Source organism: Leptodactylus fuscus, chromosome 5 (genome assembly GCF_031893055.1).
Source record: "Leptodactylus fuscus isolate aLepFus1 chromosome 5, aLepFus1.hap2, whole genome shotgun sequence".
NCBI lineage: Eukaryota > Metazoa > Chordata > Amphibia > Anura > Leptodactylidae > Leptodactylus > Leptodactylus fuscus.
Genome location: NC_134269.1, coordinates 30,718,948 through 30,743,122, shown reverse-complemented (window position 1 = coordinate 30,743,122; position 24,175 = coordinate 30,718,948). Strand labels below are relative to the sequence as shown.

Sequence of the window (24,175 nt, the reverse complement as noted above, 5' to 3'; positions counted from 1 at the left end):
TGATGGTAATATCTGGATACTACTGTATAAGAACTATATAATGGTAATATCTGGACACTACTGTATAAGCACTATATGATGGTAATATCTGGATACTACTGTATAAGCACTATATAATGGTAATATCTGGACACTACTGTATAAGCACTATATGATGGTAATATCTGGGCATTACTGTATAAGCACTATATAATGGTAATATCTGGACACTACTGTATAAGCACTATATGATGGTAATATCTGGACACTACTGTATAAGCACTATATGATGGTAATAACTGGGTACTATATACTGTATAAGCACTATATGATGTTAATATCTGGGCACTACTGTATAAGTACTATATGATGGTAATATCTAGGCACTACTGTATAAGCACTGTATGATGGTAATATATGGGCACTACTGTATAAGCACTATATGATGGTAATATATGGGCACTACTGTATAAGTACTATATGATGGTAATATCTGGACACTACTGTATAAGCACTATATGATGGTAATATCTGGACACTACTGTATAAGCACTATATGATGGTAATATCTGGATACTACTGTATAAGCACTATATGATGGTAATATATGGGCACTACTGTATAAGTACTATATGATGGTAATATCTAGGCACTACTGTATAAGCACTGTATGATGGTAATATATGGGCACTACTGTATAAGCACTATATGATGGTAATATATGGGCACTACTGTATAAGTACTATATGATGGTAATATCTGGACACTACTGTATAAGTACTATATGATGGTAATATCTGGACACTACTGTATAAGCACTATATGATGGTAATATCTGGATACTACTGTATAAGCACTATATGATGGTAATATATGGGCACTACTGTATAAGTACTATATGATGGTAATATCTAGGCACTACTGTATAAGCACTGTATGATGGTAATATATGGGCACTACTGTATAAGCACTATATGATGGTAATATCTGGGCACTACTGTATAAGCACTATATGATGGTAAAATCTAGGCACTACTGTATAAGCACTATATGATGGTAATATCTGGATACTACTGTATAAGCACTATATGATGGTAATATATGGGCACTACTGTATAAGTACTATATGATGGTAATATCTGGACACTACTGTATAAGCTCTATATGATGGTAATATCTGGGCACTACTGTATAAGCACTATATGATGGTAATATCTGGACACTACTGTATAAGCTCTATATGATGGTAATATCTGGGCACTACTGTATAAGCTCTATATGATGGTAATATCTGGGCACTACTGTATAAGCTCTATATGACGGTAATATCTGGGCATTACTGTATAAGCACTATATGATGGTAATATATGGGCACTACTGTATAAGTACTATATGATGGTAATATCTGGGCACTACTGTATAAGCTCTATATGATGGTAATATCTGGGCACTACTGTATAAGCTCTATATGACGGTAATATCTGGGCATTACTGTATAAGCACTATATGATGGTAAAATCTAGGCACTACTGTATAAGCACTATATGATGGTAATATATGGGCACTACTGTATAAGCACTATATGATGGTAAAATCTAGGCACTATATATGTTATAAGCACTTGTGAGAATGTGACGGGTAGCGTCTTAGACGGACGCTCTATCTCCCCCAGATTCCTCACTTATATATGGTGTGAGTTCATCACATACAGTATCTGTAGTAAAACCTCACCTTTCAGCTTAACCACTTCTTGTCCTACCGCAGGAAGGAGTTCTCATGCACAGGTGGGAGCTGGGCCTCCTTAAAGTCCTATAGCGCCTGACAAGACTTCAGTCCTGGGCAGTTCCTGAGGATAATGGAGGAGAACTGGTTCTCAGACAAGCAGGATTTGTGTTACTATTTGTTGCCTGAAGCTAAGGCTTGTTAATTTTGTCTGCCAGTACCTTTTTTGCAAAAATAAATGCACCGGCTTAAAAAACCTGTTGAACCTGATTTTGGTGTCTGTCTCTGACTGTCTGGGACTGCTGCTGCTACCGCTGAGCCTACCTACCTCACACACTGTATGACGGTAATAACTAGACACTATATACAGTATAAGGACTGCATGATGGTAATATCTGTGCACTAGTTACTGTATAAGCATTGTCTAATGGTAATATCTAGGCACTATACAAGGTATAAGCACTATATGATGGTAATATCTAGGCACCATATACGGTATAAGCACTATATGATAATATCTGGGCACTATATACGGTATAAGCACTATATGATGGTAATATCTGGGCACTAAATATGGTATAAGATAACATAATCCTTTAATAGTCCCACAAGGGGAAATTTCAGTATGTTACAGCAGCCTAGTTATACAGGTACAGGATAATACACAGTAATATATTACAGAAGGAGATACACATATGCTGAGAAGAGAAGATATACTAGGAGTCCATAGCAGCTAAGGAAGAGAAGAGAGAAAGAAGGAAGACTTCAGGATCATTTAGTTTTCTGTGCTGAGTGTCTTCGCTTGGTCTGATGTAGATTATACAGCCTGGTCGTGGTTGGGAGGAAGGACCTCCGATAGCTCCTTCTCACACTTGGGGTGAAGCAGACGGTATAAGCACTATATGATAATATCTGGTCCCTATACAAGGTATAAGCACCATATGATAATATCTGGGAACTATGAGGTTGCTCCCCCCTCCACTCGTAAAGTCCCACATAGGAGGCAGCAACCCTGGCACACGCCACAGACACGATTTCTCCAGCGATGCTCTAGGTGTGCCGAACGTCTCTGGAGAAAATCACGCTCACCTGCAGATTTCCTCCACTTCAAGTTTATGCTTAAAACATATAGCTCTGCCCTTTACCTCGCCAAACAAGACTATTTCACCACCCTCATCTCTTCTCTCTCCAGCAACCCTAAAAGGCTTTTTGAAACCTTTCACTCCTTACTCACACCCAAGGTACAGACGCCATTCACAGACCTTAGTGCTGATGACCTGGCTATGTATTTCCATGATAAAATTGATAAGATCCGTCAGGAAATTACTGCCCAAGCCCCAGGTGGCATTGACTCCCACACCTACGATAGTACTGATCCCCTCACCAGCCGCACTTCAGACTGTCCATTCTCATCTTTTGAACCTGTTACAGAAGAGGAAGTCTCCCAGCTACTTTCTTCATCTCGCCCCACAACCTGCAGTAGTGACCCCTTCCCCTCACACCTTCTCCAATCTCTGTCCCCTGCTGTCACTACTTACCTTACTAAAATATTTAACCTCTCTCTCTCTTCTGGAATCTTCCCATCCTCCTTCAAGCATGCTGTTATAACCCCGCTACTGAAAAAACCCTCCCTGGACCCATCCTGTGCTGCTAACTATCGACCCGTCTCTAACCTCCCCTTCATCTCTAAACTTTTGGAACGCCTGGTTTATTCTCGGTTAATCCGTTATCTCTCTGCTTGACCCCTTACAATTTTTCCGCGCTCTGCACTCTACTGAAACAGCTCTCACAAAAGTCTCTAATGATCTACTAAAGGCTAAATCCAATGGTGACTTCTCTCTTCTTATTCTTCTGGACCTCTCTGCAGCTTTTGACACTGTTGACCATCAACTTCTCCTCACTATGCTCCACTCAGTTGGCCTCAATGACACTGCGCTCTCCTGGTTCCCCTCTTATCTCTCAGACCGCACTTTCAGTGTATCATTTGCGGGCTCTGTTTCCTCCCCTCTTCCCCTTGCTGTTGGGGTTCCTCAGGGCTCAGTCCTAGGCCCCCTGCTCTTTTCTCTCTACACAGCCCCCATTGGACAAACCATTGCCAGATTTGGCTTCAGGTACCATCTTTATGCTGATGACACCCAATTATACACATCTTCCCGTGACATCACCCCTGCACTCATACAGAACACCAGTGACTGTCTCTCTGCTGTCTCTAATATCATGTCCTCGCTCTATCTGAAACTAAATCTCTCTAAGACTGAACTACTACTGTTTCCACCATCTAACAGATCTGTCCCTGATATATCCATTGCAGTCTCAGGCCTTACTATAACTCCTAGGCAGCAGGCCCGCTGCCTCGGGGTCATGTTTGACGCAGACCTTTCCTTCCCTCCTCATATTGAATCACTTGCACCTTACCAGAGATACATTAAAGACACTTATTGGGGGCCAACGGTGGCTCAGTGTTTAGCACTGCAGCCTTTCAGCGCTGGAGTCCTGGTGTTCAAATCCTGCCAAGGGCAAAAAACCATCTGCAAGGAGTTTGTATGTTCCCCCCACGTTTGCATGGATTTCCATCCCACATTCCAAAGACATACTGAAGGGAAAAAATGTACATTTTGAGCTCTATGTGGGGTTCACAATCTACATTAAAAAAAGACACTTATTGTCTCTGATTCATTCTCGCCTTGACTACTGTAACTCCTTACTTATCGGTCTTCCCCTCACTAAACTCTCCCCTCTACAATCTATTCTGAATGCAGCGGCCAGGCTCATCTATCAGGCTAGACACTACAGCGATGCCTCGGGTCTGTGCCAGTCACTACATTGGCTGCCTATTCATTATAGAATACAATATAAAGTTATTACTCTCATCCACAAGGCTCTCCATAATGCCGCACCTCCATACATTTCCTCCCTCTTCTCTGTCTACAGCCCAACCCGTGTTCTCCGCTCACTCAATGACCTAACACTTACATCCTCTATTATCAGAACCTCCCACGCTCGTATACAAGACTTCTCCCGAGCTGCACCACTTCTCTGGAATACTCTACCCCGGACAATCTCCCAATTTCTACAGCTTCAAGCGCAAACTAAAGACACATCTTTTCAGACAGGCCGATCAAAATTCCTAATGTAAACCCTTCCGTACCGTAATTAGAATCCCCAAAATCTAACCCTTCTCCGTTCCTGCTCCCACATTTCCCCACATGATATGATGCCATTTCAGGCTAACTTTATAGGTCCAAGCACCATCCACATGTTAAAGAGGACCTTTCATGGTTTGGGCACAGGCAGTTCTATATACTGCTGGAAAGCCGACAGTGCACTGAATTCAGCACACTGTCAGCTTTCCCGATCCGTGCCCCGGGTAAAGAGCTTTCGGTTCCGGTACACCCCCTCCCCTCCTGATAATTACAAAATTGTCTGACCCCTGTCTAAACAATGCCGCCCCTGCTACCTCTTGTGTCACCCCCTCTACCTCATAGATTGTAAGCTCTTGCGAGCAGGGCCCTCAGTCCCATTGTGTGAAATTACTTTCTTTGTAATGTATCTTTCTGTCTGTATTTGAACCCTACAAATTGTACAGCGCTGCAGAATATGATGGCGCTATATAAATAAAATGTAATATGGTAATATGAGCACTGTATACGGTGTAGCGGTAATATCTGAGCACTGTATACAGTATGAGCACTGTATGATGGTAATATCTGAGCACTGTATACGGTGTAGCGGTAATATTTGAGCACTGTATACAGTATGAGCACTGTATGATGGTAATATCTGAGCACTGTATACGGTGTAGCGGTAATATTTGAGCACTGTATACAGTATGAGCACTGTATGATGGTAATATCTGAGCACTGTATGGTGATATTATTTGAGCACTTTCTGTACATTATTTGGACATTTCTGGTGACATACTGTCAGTACTATATGGAGTTATACAGAATATTTTTCATATATTAGCTGGACTATATGAGCCATTCTCCATTCCTCTGCTACAATGTTATATCCCTTTTGCTATGATATCACTGTGAGATACTGTTATGTGGCTCTTTCCATACACTCTAGTGCAGCGATGCAGTATATAGATAAGACAGCACTTGTATCCTCCAGCACACACGTCCTCAGTCTGACAATGACCCTGTCTGTCAGTCCCATCTACAGCACACAGCAGAGCCGCGCTCTCTGAGCATGCGCTGATCCGTCACTGAGGCCGTTTTTAGTAAGGGCAAGACTGACGTCACGGGTTCAGACTATCACCTATCTAGTCACGGAGAGCTGGACGCCCCGCCCCTGCTCGTCAGCGATTGGCCGAAGCAGGAGGTTGTGGACTGTCTGTGCGCCTTGTGATTGGCTGAGGCGCGTCTGCCGGTGGCCTGGTTGTTGATGCTTGTGGCCCACTAGGTGATAGGGAGAGGAGAAGGAAGAGGAGACGCAGAGGACTCGGAGGGAAGAAGTAACGTTATCCTCCAGGGAATGGACTACAGAGCTGGCCAGGTATATACTGCATTATATAGCGGCTACTAGTCTGTCACCTTCTTCCTATACCATGTATACAGACTGCTGACATCACTGGACGTGCTGGTGACGTCACTAGGTTAGGGAGCTGGGGCAGCCACCATTGGGACAGCTTTTTGGGGGGTATTAGTTGGGTCTCCATATGACCCCCTCTTCTCAGTACCCACACAATACATGCCCCCTTTTCGGAGCCCCCCTTTGCAGATTCCATCATATTAGACCAGAATACACCATAGTATCTTGTAGTGACAGATCCAGGCGGACCCCACTACCATTATATTAGTGTATTCGGGTGTATTGGGCGCTGTTGATGCCTTGCGGGCGTTATTGGTGTCCATTACTTCACCTATGGCGGAAAGGACAGCTACAATTTATAATGGGGACCCTCAAATTCTGCCGAGACGCCTGTCATGTTGACGGGAAAAACCGTGTCACATGCAGACCTAGTTATTGTGTAACAAATATTCATATTGCATGGCTAGAAGTCATCATGTAGCCCAAGACTCAAGACTGCATGAAATAGTGGGGAGCTGGTTTGTAGTCCCTTGTGGGACTTGTGATAGGGGGGCATTTTGGTAAAAAACCGTAAAAGTGAATGTTTTTCGTTTTGTTTGTCTTATCAGGTCATAGTAAAGTAAAGAGAACATGGCCACGTACACCTGCGGCATTGTTATGGCTTCTCTCAGATCCCGGTAAGATGGCTGCCACCCATACAGAAGTGTAGATGATGATGTCTGATCACATTGACCTAAGCATAGGACCACAAAAGAGGTTTTCCATCCCATAATGTACGTTTAAAGAGGACCGTCCATGTCCTCGGGCACATGCGGTTTTATATACCGCTAGAAAGACGACAGTGCGCAGAATTCAGCGCATTGTCACCTTTCCCGTTTTGTGCCATGGGGCTGAAGATATCGGTGTCGTTACTGATATCTCCCCACTGTCAGAAGGGCGTTCCTGACTGTCTAGCTGGGCTGTGAGGACACCCCCCGACAGTATTCATCCATAGCCCTGTATTGTCAGAGAGGGTGTTCCTTACCGCCCAGCAATGACGGTAAGCTGTGAAGAGCGCCCCCCAGTACTAGTCTATAGATAAATACAGTCAGTGGGGCGTTCCTCACTGCCCAGCTAGACTGTCTGACAGTGGGGTGATAACAGTAATGGCACCCATATCTCCAGCTCTGACGCACATAACGGGGAAGCCGATAGTGCGCTGAATTCAACCCACTGTCGACTTTCTAGCGGTATATAAAACCGCATGTGTCTGAGGACATGAAAGGCCCTGTTTAATACTGATGACTAGAGATGAACAAATAGTATTCGAAACTCTAGTTTCGAATACCTTGCTCCCATAGGAATGAATGGAAGCGGCCGAACACCAAGGGGTTAAGCGCCGGCCGCTTCCATTCATTCCTATGGAGCCAAGTATTCGAAACTAGAGTTTCGAATATTATTCGCTCATCTCTACTGATGACCTATCCATTGCCTAGGTCATTAGTATGTGTTCTGTGTGGGTTTGACACCCAATCCCCTCACAAATCAGCTGTTTTGGCACCTGGAACTGGTACAGTGGACAGGACGTGGATTCAGTCTGCTCCTATTGAAGTAATGGGGTCGTTGCTGCAACCCTATTCAATATAATGGTGGCTTCCTGTACACTGCAGTAGCTTCCAGCACCCGGACTCTGCCACAACAGCTGATCCGTGTGGGGTCATGTTGTCAGACAAACCCAGATCAGATACTAATGACCTATCCTGTGGATAGACCAAGCCACCTCTTAAGCCCAACCCAGTGCTTTGTGGATGTTTGGCTATGGATAGACTACTACTAGAGATGAGCGAGTACTGTTGGGATCAGCCGATCCGAACAGCACGCTCGCATAGAAATGAATGGACGTAGCCGGCACGCGGGGGGTTAAGCAGCCAGTCGCCGTAAAAGCGGAAGTACCAGGTGCATCCATTCATTTCTATGGAGCGTGCTGTTTGGATCGGCTGATCTGAACAGTACTCGCTCATCTCTAACTACTACAACATGATTGGTTGGAGTTGAAGCCCCCAAAGCATGAGGCTGCACTACTGAAATATCCTGATTTACATCTTAGCTTTAGTGTGAACTAAAATCTCCATTATAGTAAGTACCTCTATGACTTATGTAATCCTTGATTTCCAGGAGTTGTCGTCTTGTCCTTCAGAAGAACAGTTGTCCACTCTACTTAGCTTTATCCCATCACCAAAATGGATGGCTGTCCTCCATGCCGGGATGCCCGACTCACACTAATTTCACATACCCAACTATCAACATCCGGCATTTCCACTCCTCAGTGTTACATCTACAGAACCTACCTCCACCGGCACCTCCAACGCCAGAGCCGGAGAAGTCACCGCAGGTTATACGCAAGTCTCTAGGCCAAAGAGTGGTGGATGAGATTAAACACTTCTACCATGGTTTTCGCCTGCTCTGGATAGACACCAAAGTGGCTGCTCGTACGGTTTGGAGGCTGCTACATGGCCAGGTGCTGACCAGGCGAGAGAGGAGACGGGTATGTAATATGCAGTGGCAGTGGGCGATATCACTATTATTGGGGTCTCATTGTTTGTGATAACAGGGGAGGTCCCAGATGTTGGACACTGCCTTATGGGTGGTTGTGGAGATACATATATCCTGTAATCTTACTCTGACAATGAACCAATGGACATCTACATGGAAAGACCTTATAGATGGTTCCGTATCACAGGAATGTGAATTAGCAATATGTATGCCTCACCTCCTACTCTTAGTGAGGTTGACCCACCATTAAAAATGACATTTCTTGTATATAGATCATAAAAGCTGAACAGAATTTTCCATTTAGATTCTGATAAAATATGATCCAGTGAAAAGATATACTGTATTTACTTCCATAGTATGGCGCCATCTGGTGTTCAGAGTGTGCGAGTGTGCACTGAATATACCGCTACCAAGTAGACAGTGCACTGAATTTAGCTGTCTGCTTTCCTGGTATGAGCCCCATTGCTGGAGATATTGGTGCTGTTAATTTCGGCATCGATGTGCCCCCGCTGTTAGAGGAGCAACATCATCACTGGGCTGTGAGGAACGCATACTTCTCACTTCCTGAGAAGAAAGCAGCCATGTTTTTGAAGTCCTGCACAACCCCTTTAATAATTCCGACAGCTGGTCTTGCTGTATTTTCTTCTGCTTGGCTTGGAGTAAGTTGTCCATGTTTTCTGTTTTTTGACTATATGTGGTGCTGATGTGTGTTTCTTGTTTCCTCCAGTTAATGCGGACGTGTGCAGACCTGTTCCGGCTGGTTCCGTTCATGGTGTTTGTCATAGTCCCGTTCATGGAGTTTCTGCTACCTGTGTTTCTGAAGCTCTTCCCTGAGATGTTACCTTCCACGTTCGAATCGGAGTCGAAAAAGGTTAGTTATCGTGAGATGTGGAGGAAAGAGTTAGGGCGGGTTCACATTTGCACCCCGGCCTCTGCTTTTAACCCGTTTCTTTTTTAACCGGACACGGACATGCAGGACTTTGTGTCCGATTAAAAAAAACACGATTTCGTGCGGAGAGCACAAAACGCTCATGGGCGCTCACGGCCGGACACTTTCCAAACCCATTCAAATGAATGGGTTTGAAAACTGCCTGCAGGTTTCCGTCTCCTGTCCAGTTTCTTGGGCAGGAAACAGAAACCTGCAAAACGGAGACCGGGGGCTGGTGTGAACCCGCCCATACTATAAAGTGATCAATTATGTGGGAGACCTTTCAGTTTCGGGATCCATGGGGGCCCAAGAGAGCAATCCACTATCAATCATAAAGTAATGGTATACCCTAGAGACGTGTGATCAGTTTACAAGATGGCAATATCCCCTCATCTACCAGGACTTTGAAGCTGTCAGTCACATATCAGGATATAGGATTCTTTAATGCGTCGAAGAAGAAGTTTTTTGTTCTTTTTTTAACCACTTCAGTACCGGGCCAATTTGTGGTCTAGGACCAGACACATTTTAGGTTTATTTTGTATGTGCGGTTTTGAGGTCTGTAACATTTTTCTCGTATGTCTCAGTCAACTAATTTTTGCGTCTTTTTTCGGGGACACGTAGGGCTTTATTTTTATGTTGTTTTTATTTTCGAATGTGTTTTAATTTTTTTTATATCCGGGAAAATATAAACAAAATAGGAAAGAAATTGTGTCTGGTTTTCAATTTATTTATTTTTTTTATTTAATAACACAAAGTGTCACTGAAAAACTTTATAATATAGTTTTTCCTCTAAGTTATGGTCATTTTTATTTTGTATGGTGTCGTCGGGGGTGGGGCTATAACCTTTAATAACGGCGTTTTATTAGCGTATTATAAATATTTTTTATTATTTTATTTACTTTTTTTTTTTAAACTGTTTTTATTATATTTTTATTTTATTTTTCAGATTGTGTCCCCATAAGGTGATAAGAGACCTTTGGGGACATCTGATCATTTTTTTTTTGTACTGGAGGCTGATTTCCCCTGTAACTGAGGCTGGTACATTTAGCCTCAGTTGCAGGAGGAATACAGCCTCCTGGACGCTGTATACACAGTATACAGAGCTGATCTGGGTCCTGTAGGTCCCAGCAGCTCTTGCAAGACACTGCTCCTGGCGGATCACATGACTGCCAGGTCAGAGGGCGGCCGCATCATGGCAGCGTCCATAGCTATGTATACAGCGCTCATTGAGCGCTGTATACACAGCGATCGAGAAGGCAGGGAAGGGAATAAATCTTCCCTGTCTTCTCTCTGGGAGCTCCGGTTGAAGTTACAGCCTTCTCCCAGCTTCAGCAGCTGCACGATCTCCGTGCAGCTGCTGTGTTCTGACTGGACGTACCGGTACATCCTGTCATAACAAGGCAACCACTATCCAGACGTTTATCGTCTGTGGGCGGTCCGGAAGTGGTTAAGCTATCAGTACGTGTTTACCTGTACTGTGTGAACTGTGGTCCTATGATCCTTATGCATATATTCACTTTTCTCAGGAGGAGAAGATGAAAAAGAAGCTGGGAGCCAAATTGGAGATGGCCAAGTTTCTTCAGGAGACAATCTCTGAGATGGCCCGAAGGAATAAGGCAGAGACTGGAGCAGACAGACAACAGCAGTTTTCTTCCTATGTGCAGCAGGTTTGTCTTTTCTAATATGTGACTCCGTCCCCTCTCCTGACATGTCTGTTTTTTGGTAAATACTAGTAGTTCCCATGAAATAATAATAGTGAAGCATCTCTGTGTTGTGTCATTCCTTGGTTATTACTCCTTACATTAGGTTCACACCTGCACTTGGGTTTCCATTTTTCAGGACCCAATTTGCTTAAAAAGTAGTTACCCGCGGACCCTATAGACTATAATGGGGTCTGCTGGGTTTCTGCCCGAAAAAATGCGGAGAGAAAAGTCCTGCTCGGAATGATGGGCAGAGTCCCCAGGCACCTGGCGCAGATGTGAACCCAGCCTTAAAATGGACAGGGGATTGTCCCTATGCCGTCATATCTTAATTGAACAGTATCAGAATGTTTATGCATCCCCCCTCCCCCCACACTGGTATCATGCAGCTGCTATTTTATGTACAGATTTCCAGGTGGAATAACAGAGGGACAGCATAATATGGTGTTCTCAGCAATATGGACTGGAATTGTTATATACTGGAGAATATGATTTGTTGCTGAACTTGACATGACAGGAGAGGTGACATGGTCTCTTTAACCCATTAGTGACCAATGTATAGACTTTCTACATCTGTCACTAATGAGCCTTATTCCAATTGACTTTCTACATCACTTGCAGCGGATAGTGCGGGGTCTTCCCTGTCTCAGACACGGGTGTCCGGCTCTATTACCACAGCCTGGCACCTGCTCCTAATGCCTGGGTTCGGCAAATTGCTTTTCACCAGTGTTTAACCTTCTAGATGCTTTGGTTAAAGGGGCTCTATCAGCAAAATTATGCTGATAGAGCCCCAAATATGTGTGAATAGCCTTTAAAAAGGCTATTCAGGTACCGCAAATGTTATTTTAAACCCCCACCCCCACCCCCGTTTTAAAATAAAACCATAAAAACATATTTGTAAATCATACCTTAGCGTGTACGGTGGGTGGTCCTCCATGGTCCAACGTCATGTTGCTGTCACGCCTTCCTCTTCTTTCTTCTTCCAGCGACGTCCTCCTTTCCTGGCTCTTCCCCGCCTTGATCTTCTGTTCTTCCGGTGGGTTGTGTTCAAATCCCGCGCGTACGCAATATTGCGCTACTGCGTATGCGTCGGCGCCATTTTTGTTGTAGTTCTAAGTACCCCTTAGAACTATGCGAGTGTACTGTACATGCGCAGTATGCTCGCGAACTTCTTCATTCCGGAAGAACAGAAGATCAAGGTGGGGAAGAGCGAGCACAGGAGGACGTCCGTGGAAGAAGAAAGAAGAGTAAGGCATGACAGCAAGATGATGTCGGACCACAGAGGACCGCCAACCGTGCACGATGGGTATGATTTACAAATATGTTTTTATGGTTTTATTTTAAAACGGGGATGTGTGTTTTAAAATAAGATTAGCGGTGCCTGAATAGCCTTTTTAAAGGCTATTCACACATATGTGGGGCTCATACAGCATAATTTTCCTGAAAGAGACCCTTTCCCAACATCTGCCGTACTATTACGGCGCATGCCGGGTGTGTAACTATGGCAACCGCCCAGGAGCCGGGCGGCCGCCATAGCCGCCGGGTGTCTACTGCTTTACGCAGTATACAACCGGTGCTAATGTCTCTGATCAGTTTCCGGACCAATCGGAGACATTAACTCCTCCAGCGCCATTTTCCCGGCGGCGCATGGGTACCACCATTTTGCCGGTGATCGCCAGTGCCTGGAGCATGCTCCAGGGCTGACGTCACGTTTCCATGACAGCGGGAGCCTTGTAAAGGCTCCTGGCCGGTCTGCTTTCTCTTTCTTTTGCAGGCTGGTCTATGCAGCCTGCAAAAGAAAGAATGATTTTTTTGCATTGCATTAGTGATCAGACCCCCTGGGGTTCAGCACCCCTAAGGGGTCTAATAAATGCAAAAAAAAAAAAGTTAAAAAAAAAAAAAAAAATTATTAAAAAGTATTACAAATTCAAATCACCCCCCTTTCCCTAGAACACATATAAAAGTAGTTAAATACTGTGAAACACATACAGTACATGTTAGGTATCCCCGTGTCCGAAATCGCCCGCTCTACAAATCTGTAAAAATAGTTTTCCTGTTCGGTAAACGCAGTAGCGGGAAAAATAGTCAACAGTGCCAAACCAACATTTTTTCACTGTTTTGATTCTGATAAAAATTTGAATAAAAAATGATCAAAGCAAAAGCAATTCCCCAAAATGGTAGAACTAAAAAGTACACTCGGCCCCGCAAAAAAAGACGTCCTATGCATCCCCGTACACGCACGTATAAAAAAGTTACGGCTGTCGGAATATGGCGACTTTTATAAAAAAAAAAAAAAATGTTAACACAGTTTTGGATTTTTTTTAAGGGATTAAAATGTAAATAAAACCATATAAATTTGGTATCCCCAGAACCGTACCGAAACACAGAATATAGGGGACTTTTCATTTTGGTTGCACAGTGAACGCTGTAAAACTGAAGCCCGTAAGAAAGTCGCAGAAATGCATTTTTTCTTCAAATTCACCCCATTCTGATTTTTTTTACCAGCTTCCCAGTACATTATACAAAACAATTAATGGTGGCATCATGGAGTAAAATTTGTCCCGCAAAGATTAAGACCTCATATGGCTCTGGGAGCGGAGAAATAAAAAAGTTATGGGGTTTAGAAGGAGGGGAGTCAAAAACGAAAATCAAAAAATGCCATCGGCGGGAAAGGGTTAATAGTCACTGCAGCATGTAAATGATTTTGGAGGGAGGCGTCTCCCTTTTGTAGGCATCAGTACCCCTGCAAATGAGATAACATGGGTCCAATGCCTTTGCATTGCATCCAGAGGCCATAACAATGGACCAATAGAATGTCTGGCACAATATGCATTGCACTACAAAGGTAGGTATTCTATATACACACCTATATACATCACAGGTATTGAGTATTGCTGTGTCCGTAATGCCCCAAGCAATACAACCATGATGTTATTTTACCTTTATGGTGAATGGTGTAAAATATAAAAAAATAAACCTGGCAGAATTGCTACTTTATTTTTCTGTTGGCTACTGAATAAAAATCTATACAAAGTGATCAAAAAGCGTTATATTTCCCAAAATGGCACCAAAAAAATAAGCCCTCACACAATTCCACTATTAAAAAAAAAAAAAAAAACTACACAAATTTGGTATCAATGTAATCGTATCAACCCAGTGAATACATTTATCAGGATATTTAGGCCGCACAGTTATTGGTGCAAAATTGCTAACATAGAAAGGCAATGGCATAATTGCTATTTTTTTTCTGCTCCTTCCCAAAAACAGTTAATAAAAGTTAGTTAATTAATGTCATACCTACCCCAAAATAGTGACATTAAACAGTAGCACTTGTCAAGCAAAAACGCAAGCGCTTGTAAAGTTACAGAGACAGAAAAATAGAAAAAAAAAAGTAATAATCTTGGTATGTGATGTTGGAAAACGTAAAAAATGGTTTGGCTTAAGGCCTAAAACAGGCTGGTCACTAGGAGTTGTATGAGATTATTTTTTTTGTCCCAGAAATAGCGCCGCTCTTGCCACAGGCTGTGTCTCGTATTGTCATCTTGACATCATTCAGGGCCATTTGTACATTACCAGGGATTGTCCATGCAGAAGAATAACAGCTATTCTGGAAAGAAGAGCAGTCCATGACCGCCCTGTAATGCCCCTTTAAGACTACTTGGAACATGACTTTTGCTTTGTGTTGTTCCAGGTACGGGTCACAGGAGAACAGCCGACCACACAGGAGATTGTGAGATTCTCGAAGCTTTTTGAGGATGAGCTGACCCTGGAGCACCTGGAGAGGTCTCAGCTGGCGGCTCTGTGCAGACTGCTAGAACTACCACCCATCGGCACCAATAACTTGTTACGGTTCCAGCTACTGATGACGCTTCGCTCTATAAAGGCTGATGATGAGGTAAGAGGGATTCTGGGTAATCACTTTATACTTGTAAAGGGATTATGTGATAAATGTAGGATTGTTAGGGGTCTGTCCCTTTCTGGAGAGGTTAGAGTAGAAGGATGGGCATTGCAACCACCATTACACAAAGTCTATGGAACACAAATTGACTTGCTACAAATTTCCGGTTGTTCCGGTAGACCTTGTATAAAGCAAATGCAAGCCACGAGCCCGCTGTTTCTTTGATGACCCCCAATAAAGGAGTAGGAGCTGCAGTGCTGCGGCACAGAGTGGGAAGTTTTCTTCTGAAACTACCTGCCTTTCAGTCTAAGGTTCAGTCTAAGTCTATTAGCTTTAGTAGTGGAGAAGGAATGAAAACACGTGGACCCATAGACGTAGATTAGAAGAACATCATATGGTTCTACAGATGTCTCTTTTCACTTAAGATGATCTCAAAGGAAGGAGTGGACAACCTCACCGTTGCCGAACTGCAGGCCGCCAGCAGGACGCGAGGTATGAGGTCACTGGGTCTCACAGAAGAGCAACTTCGAGATCAAGTAAAGCAGGTATAATAATCTTCTATGTATCTTAGAGCTGATCAGCATTGGTGCAGACCTGTGTGCTGTTCTATTACCCTACATATATCCTATTCTCTTTCCCAGTGGTTGGATCTACACTTAAAGGAGAATGTTCCTCCATCTCTCCTCCTGCTCTCCAGAGCCCTGTATCTGACTGATGTCAAACCCAAGCCCATCATGCCTGCGAAACCGACCGTAGAGGTGAGGAAAGCCGACTATACACATTTGAGACTCGTTGACCACAATGGGCCTCTTTATAAATTGGCAGTGCCCTGCGCCTGTCGTGGTGTTTATTAAGACTGGTGTACAAAATGCCAGTCTTAATAAATCCACCCCACTGACTGTACAATGGCTTGTTTTTTTGCTTTTTGTGCACATGAAACTTTCTTTTACTACTATTAGTATATCTAAATATTACCGTGTATTTTGTAAGCGACCAAGAGGACAGAAGTTCAAGTCCCCCAGTTATAAAAATACAGAAAAGAAGTTTTATTCTCCCCATCCAAAGACCTTAATGATGGCAAAAAAAGTTAAAAATAAAAAACTGCATCTATAACAACCTTTTCATTTCACCTCTCATAAAGACAAAAAAAAAGTGATCGTATGCAGTACATAATGGTACCAGTGAAAATTAAAACATCCCTAAAAAAGCAACCCTAATAGACTTCCATACATGGCAGACTAATGGGCCAGTGTTAGCCCCCTTAGCGACCCAACGATAGGGTGACAGAGGGAGCCACTTGCTTGTGCCTAGCCACTTAGATGCTAGTAAGGGGATGTGATTGGGCATTTTACCTCGATTATGATTAAGATATTTAGGCCGCGCCCCTTTTAAACCACACCCCTTTTACAGTATGAGTCATCTCGCGAGGTTTATCTGGCGGTATCATTCGGACTGAACAAAACTGATATACTCTGGGGTCTCAAACTCCTGTCCCCAAGGTATAAAAGGTGGAGGCCCAGGGGAGGTGATCAAACATAAAAGCCACTGTTACTCACCTCACCTGGGCTCCTGCTGTCTTTGGCTTTTCTAACTGACGTCAGTGACTACTAAGACATTCGATCGGACCTCAACGTTACATGGCGTTGTGATGCATAGACGCAAGCAAGGCCACATGACTGTACATGCCTCAGCAGTCCCTGATATCAGATAGAAGCACCAAAGATAGCAGGAAGTCCCATCAGAGCCCAGGAGAGGTGAGTAACACCGGTTTTTATATTTGATCACCTCCGCTGGGGCCTCTGATTATAATGATAGCAATAATAGCAGAAAACTGCAAATATTGTAATAATGAACCGATATAACCAACATTAACAAAATCACTCAGGTTATCCTTGTTGATGTTCAGTTTTGGTTATTTTTCAATGAATCGCCCGGCCCCAATGTAACATCACAAGCTGTAAATTTAGGATAAAAAAAATAGCAAACACAATAAAGCAAACAATACTCATAGGAGCAGTAATATATTACCGCAGCGACAGCATATAGTACTATAATATATTACCGCAGCGACAGCGTATAGTACTATAATATAGTACCGCAGTGATATGCTGTACTTACGGCTTCACTGCTATGGCCAGATTCCTTACTGCAGTGTGTGGGTGATATTGTTATGTTACCCATTCTCTTTTTTCACTCTTTCCTCACATCATGTCTATAGACACATTCCAGCTAGTCAGGACACCATGGGAGTTGCAGTTTTTGCAGGAATACCGTCCTAGATTATATTCGAGCATCTACATGTCGATTCCTTGCAATAGTCAAGACCACTGTGCAGTCTTTGTTTAGCACGAGCTGGCCATTGTGCGCACTAACAGGCCTGGCTAACCCCGAGCTATGGGTTTGCAGCTTTAATTATACCTTTAAGCCTTGACAAACACTGGTCTAATTTAAAGGGATTATGAAAACTATTTTACCGCACTGCTCCATAAGCACCTGGGAGATCTCACAGCGGATTACACCGGACCACAGGCCCCATCAGGGATTCATTGTAGTAATGATGGTACTGCTTAGGGCTTATTATACAAAACCAGGGGCACACAGATGTCAGGAGACCTGTCTGTGCTACTAAAACCAGGATCTACCTAGTAACTAGTGATCACCTGATACCTGCCCCACCGTGTTACCTTTGGACGTTATTCTCTCCAATAAGATGCAATGAGATACACAAACTAGTATCTTAGGAAATTGCATTACTTTTAGTCCTCTACATGTTCCTTCCATAATAATTAAAGGGGTCTACTTTATAGGATAGCCAATAATATTAGATCTGCTGGGGTCCAACAGCTGGACCTCCGTGTATGAGCTATTGCAGGAAAGCTCAGCTCCCAGTATTGTTTACGTGCGTAGCTCCTGGTATGTGTACAGCTGATCAGCAGGGGTCCTAGCAGTCAGATTCTTGCATACCTAATATTGATGGCTTATCCTAAGGGTAGTTCATCAATGTCAGAAAGTGGATAACTCCGTTAAACCTTCCTCAATAGGCTCAGAGCCAGCTACCAGATAGTGAGCTGCTGGGGACAGTCTGTAGTCTGCGCTCCATAGACCATCGATAGACCAACTAGCCTCTGCCCGCGACTTCGTCTGCGTGTTGTTGGCATTGATGATCTGACTATATTCAGCAAATTGCTGCCGTCAATGGTTTGCCTGCTCCGGCGTTTTTTCAGCTGTCAAGCTGGCCTGCCACTGAACTTGTTCCTCACACCGTGCCTGTGATTTTTCCGGCATCTCAGCAGCTCCCTGGGAAGCCATATAATGAGCGCGTTGTAATGCAGAATTTCAGGTTGTGCCACTACCATATACATATGTGTGTGTATATATATATAACCCTGTAAACCTATTGCTCCGTGTTAACTACATCTTATATATGACAGGTACCAAAGAGCAGCTCTTCACCAGCACAGCTTACAGACTCCAAAGAGACCCTTACAGACCCAGCCCCTGTCTTACAAGGATTGCAGGTAACTAAGGTTTTATTTATTCTTTTCAGTTAAAGGGATTCTACCATTAAAACCCTTTTTGTTGTGGATAAGACGTCGGAGTAGCCTTTAGAAAGGCTATTCGTCTCTTACCTTTAGATGTGATCTTCGCCGCGCCGTTCCTTAGAAATACTGTTTTTTACCGGTATGCAAAGTAGTTCTCTCACAGCAATGGGGGCGGGCCCCAGCGCTGGAAATGCGATGGGGGCGTCCCCACTGCTGCTCGAGAACAGGCTCCAGCGACGCCTTTATCTTCGGCTGGATCCTCCCCTTCTTTTGTCGTCTTTCTTTGGCGTCACTTCCGACGCCTGCGCAGTTGGCTCTGCCAGTGAGACACTAGCAGAGCCAACTGCGCATGCGCGCAATTGCGGCCTCGGACCTATGGTCGCCGGCCGGCATGCGCAGTCGGCTCTACTAGTGTCTCACTGGCATCACATCTAAAGGTAAGAGACGAATAGTCTTTCTAAAGGCTATTCCGACGTCTTATTTACAAAAAAAAGGGTTTTAATGGTAGAATCCCTTTAAGGAAAGGTAACAAAATGAATATCAGCATTACATAGAATGAAAAAAACAGGGTAAGTGACCTATAGAGGGCAAGGAGACAAACGCCCAATAAGGAAGGGTGTAACAAACCATTGGCAGTCCGGTACAACCAGCAATACAAGCACAACATTCACACGGACCCGAACCCCCACCCACCCCCAGCCCATCGACATACCCAACTACTGTAGATAGCAGTCTCGGATATTTCCAGCCAAACCATAAGGACATTTCCAACTGAGATATAGTAACTGATAAAGGGGAACATCCTTAGTAACAAGTAGGAGCCAGTGCTGAAGGGAGGGTACGTCAGAGGATTTCCATGCCGTGGTTGTAATCTTCTGGTGACTGCTAAGCTTTTGTTTTTGTCTGATCCCACAGGAGGAGAATATTGCACCAAAACCTCTGATGCCAGAGTCTACACTCCAGGCAAAAGAAAGTGTAAGTTGTTCTGGTACTTCACTAGCTGCATTATACATGTATAGTTCTGTAATAGTATGTAAGTGTATATTGTGTCCCAGAAATCCACTATCAGATATTCATGTGATAAGACACTTAAAGGGGATGCTCATTTTCGTATACCCTATTAATTTATAGGGGTTTCCTCATCTCCTTGTCATAGTGGAGAGCAGATACAAAGCATCTCTCTTTCTGGCGAACAAGTCTCATGTTACATAGAAAACCCATTGATTTAATTTGCAGGGAAAGTGTTTAGTTTGGCTGCAGCGCCTCTACAGGGGAAATGAAGCATTGCACAGAGTTCATTTAAAGAGGACCTTTCATGTCCTTGAAGATTATACACTGCTAGTTTTACCAGTAAGCCCCCGGAGCCACTCTGCTTACTTGCCATACAAACTGTAGTGCTGTGTGTAGGCACTGCCGTACTACCCCAGAGTCTTCAATAGATAAGGGCTGCAGTACCAAAACCCACTGCTAAAGTTGTACAGTGAGTGAGCTGCGCTGTCTCGGCTAAGCTGATCTGTAAGGTCTTGGACTTCGGACACCTGCAATTGTAATATTTATGGTCTAACTTAAAGGGATTCTACCATTAAAATCACATTTTTTTCTCATTCACAAGTAGGAATAGCCTTAAAAAAGGCTATTCTTCTCCTACCTTTAGATGTCTTCTCGGCGCCGCCGTTCAGTAGAAATCCCCGTTTTCATCTGTATGCAAATGAGTTCTCTCGCAGCACTGGGGGGGTCCCCAATGCCGTGAGAGAAATCTCCAGCACTGCCTCAATCTTCTTCAGGAACAGCCTCTCTGTGCATCTTCTTCCGTCTTGGGTTTCAATCTTCAAGGCCTCGGGCTGAGCAAAGTGTGTATGCCCGAGGCCACAAGAAAAATGGCTGCTTATACAGTAAGTAAGCGGCCATTTTCTTGTGGCCTGTGGGCATGCGCAGTTGGCTCTGCCTGAGGCCTAGAAGTTTGAACCCAGCTCCAGAAGAAGACACACAGAAAGGCCGTTCCTGAAGAAGATGGAGGCGGCGCTGGAGATTTCTCTTGCAGCATTGGGGACGCCCCCAGTGCTGTGAGAGAACTCATTTGCATACCGAAGAAAACTGGGATTTCTACCGAGCGGCGGTGCAGAGAAGACATCTAAAGGTAGGAGAAGAATAGTCTTTCTTAAGGCTATTCCTACGTGTGAACGAGAAAAAATGTGATTTTAATGGTAGAATCCCTTTAAGGAGGGATAGGACGTAAGTGTCAGATCGCTGGGGGTCTGACCACCAGGTTCCCACAGTGATAACTGGGACCCAAATTTCCCCTAAAGCCTTCTTGTCAATGGTGCATTGGTGACCGCACTGCAGTGGGGCTGCCAGAGATTACAGTCTTGGGACAAGTGTCCTTAATGGCACAACCCCTGCTGTCTTTGTAATACCCTTGAAGTCCATATTCAGTACCTTAAGTGACGTCACATCACTGCCCTATGTCACTGGTGATGTCTTGTGCTACAGGAGTATTCATAGTGACTATAGATGTTGAGTAAATGTTAATCTTGCTCATGCTTCATCATGGCTTCCACTACTGTGTAGTAGGGACTATTTCACTTTTGACACTTTGTGCTTCTTCCTACAGGCAAAAGCCAGCGCCAATGGAGTGTAACATGAACTGAGGACGGCTATGTCCTGTTGTGTCACTTTACCAGTCCTTAGTCTGAACATGAACATGTTATATAAAAAGACCACTCCTCTGGGACCTGCAGTATGATCTGATCAGTCATCAACCTGAGAACCAAGGAGAGAGCTGTGGAGACGTCCACTACAAGGGCATCTGTTGCACTGTAAAGCCATGTTGAATTCATATGGGGATTTTTTTATGCTTATAATTATGGACTTTTATTGGGAGTACATACCACATGGGATTTATTTATCAAGGGTCCACCGTGTGCAGTCAGATTTATTTTTATAGTGTATTATATAATTACAGAGTTTGTACTCCCCCCAAAAAATATCCCTGCATGTAATGGGGACTAGCTTAGATCCACTAAGTTCTAGTCTGTGAGGTATTGCAGCAGCCATGCAAACAGCTCTGTATCTGGACAGCTCTCTCTGCCTCTACCACAGCGGGAAGTCCCAGCACATATGTAAGAGCCTTGTCCTTAAGCACTGAGTGACCTGCTGAAGCATCATCTTTGGTTCTAGCTTCATTTCTTACACTGAACAAGCCTCAGCAAGGACAAACCCTTTTGCTTAAGCCTTATATTTTAGTAAAACAAGGATGGGCCTTGGCTTGCTGATCATTTCGTTAGATCAAAGGGGCCCTCAGCATTATTCATTTGCTGAGGGCCCCTTTATAGAGGACAAGACCAGCATTATTCCTCTGTTATTCTTCTTGGAAATGTGTCAGTAACCTGTGCAGGGAGACAACCCACTGCCAAGGGCAATTCCAATTGTCACTTTATTCATATATTTCCAGAATGAGTAGTAGAGGGACTGAAAAATACAGAGTTCCCACAATATTGTTATTATTTTATGGTGAATGCAAGGAACGGAACAGACAACAGAACGCCAGGGACAGGTGAATATGCATTTTCTCTTTTACACCCACTCCAGGGGTTGCTCCAAATCCTGGACAGCCCCATTAACCAATCTGTACTGTAACAGCATGGCTGCCAAATCAATCTCTGTATTATTGGACTTGTCTATAGAAGATAGATTTTTCTATAGTTCTTGGAAGTCTGGGGATGTCTGAGATTAGAAAAAGGGTGTGGTGTATAAACCAAAGTCCCAAAATGTACAGGAATCAATTGCAATACCAGACACAACCCATAGCAATAAGTGGCGCTGTTTCTGGAATATAATATAGGCAGACCCTTTTCCCTATTCTTAGACGTCCCCTTTGCACAGTATGTATCACCGGCATATAGTAGCCGCTGACGTGTTATTATACAGATTCATGTAGCATTTGGCCTGGTTCTTTGTGCAGATGTGTGTTCACTTTAAGAAAACAGCTCACTGAATAAGGTATTGTCATCTGGGACATTTATGGCATATCCACAGGCTATGTTATAAGTGTCCAATTGATATGGAACCCACATGTATCTCAAGTATTAGGGTCCCTGACCCCAGTCTGGTGGCTGGAGTGAGTTGAGTATGCCGTGCATTTTCGGTTCTTAACCGTTCACCTCTATGGGGCGCCTGAGATTAGCCAAGCAGTGAGCCGCTGTTATTCTTGGACCCCCCATAGAGGTGGGTACAATGAGCCACAGTATTTTGAGATAGTTCAGATGGGGATATCCCTTTTGAAAGAGTCACTTGAATTTCATAAAACATCTGATATGTCAGAAGTTCTCTCTGAACCGGAGAGAAGCGCTCGACTGATCGCTGTGATTGGCTCTGCTCAGGTAGATGGAGTAGGCGCTGGACCCCCAAAACCTCTGACATGACAAAAGTTTTGTGAAATGCGAGTAACTCTAATGACTGATCTTTGTTTTCATGTAGATAAACTCCATTTACCTGTAAGACCATATTCAGACAAGTGTATCGCACCCATGTTTACCCTTCTGTATCCCATATATAACACCCTATGACCTCCTGTGAACCCCACCTGCAATACCTTATGGATCTATGGTGCTGATAGTTCGGGTCAGTGGAACCATAGAGGTTTGGGTGCAGAATACAGACTGTACTATCCAGGTACGGTCCTCCGCTCTGAACTCCATCTTGTATGCTATGTAAATATGTACATACGTCTTTGAATACTGGATTTTAGAGCACTGTACAGTTTTGCTTGGACTTGCTATATTCTTGTACAGTCAGGTATGGGATCTCTATATAAATTCTTTTATGTTTTATAGGGTGCACACTATTATTTTATTAGGGGTCTGTCTTTATGTTGTGTGCCAGTCACCACGAGGTGCCATCTTGTTCTCTATGTCCTGATAAAATAAAATATGGCATCTACTGTTATTTCCTCTGGGTGTCGGTGATGTCTAGGCTCCATGTTGTAGTATATAGTGACTACTACCGCGTGACTTGCTTTTTTATTATCACATCCAAAGCTGCCAATAACTTAGATCTATGTCTAGGCCTACATAAATATGCAAATCTATTCTCCAGGATGTAATTAGGAGAACAGCGCCTCTGTATGCCGCCCTCTAGAGGGCAGCCCCCTTAACATCATGCATGACTCAGTTAATAAGCCTACTGACATGATGCGGAGTTTATTGCCAAATTAGTATTTCTATTCCAAAAGAAACAGATTCCCAGCTATGGACAGCGCTGTTTCGGTCTTTTGGACCTCCTCAGCATAGCTCTGCCAAATCAGTATCCCTGCGCTATGCTGAGGAGGTCCAAAAGACCG

General features: G+C 43.8%; 1 protein-coding gene across 1 annotated transcript; it reads left to right on the top strand.

Annotated features, from left to right (window-relative positions):
• Positions 1-6,084: 6,084 nt before the first annotated feature.
• On the top strand, positions 6,085-22,730 carry LETM2 (leucine zipper and EF-hand containing transmembrane protein 2). Its single transcript, XM_075272765.1, has 11 exons — positions 6,085-6,201; positions 6,846-6,914; positions 8,392-8,761; positions 9,497-9,640; positions 11,224-11,364; positions 15,089-15,292; positions 15,721-15,840; positions 15,937-16,053; positions 18,727-18,813; positions 19,753-19,812; positions 21,449-22,730. Exons 2-11 carry the CDS (start codon positions 6,868-6,870, stop codon positions 21,473-21,475), a joined length of 1,317 nt encoding a protein of 438 aa, XP_075128866.1. The 5' UTR covers positions 6,085-6,201; positions 6,846-6,867; the 3' UTR covers positions 21,476-22,730.
• Positions 22,731-24,175: the final 1,445 nt, after the last annotated feature.

Bases quoted from the DNA above. Each gene is read 5' to 3' on its own strand.
- LETM2 (XM_075272765.1), top strand. From the start codon at position 6,868: ATGGCCACGTACACCTGCGGCATTGTTATGGCTTCTCTCAGATCCCG. The intron at 6,915-8,391 runs GTAAGATGGCTG...CTTGATTTCCAG, and splicing joins ATGGCTTCTCTCAGATCCCG to GAGTTGTCGTCTTGTCCTTC. The intron at 19,813-21,448 runs GTAAGTTGTTCT...TTCTTCCTACAG, and splicing joins CACTCCAGGCAAAAGAAAGT to GCAAAAGCCAGCGCCAATGG.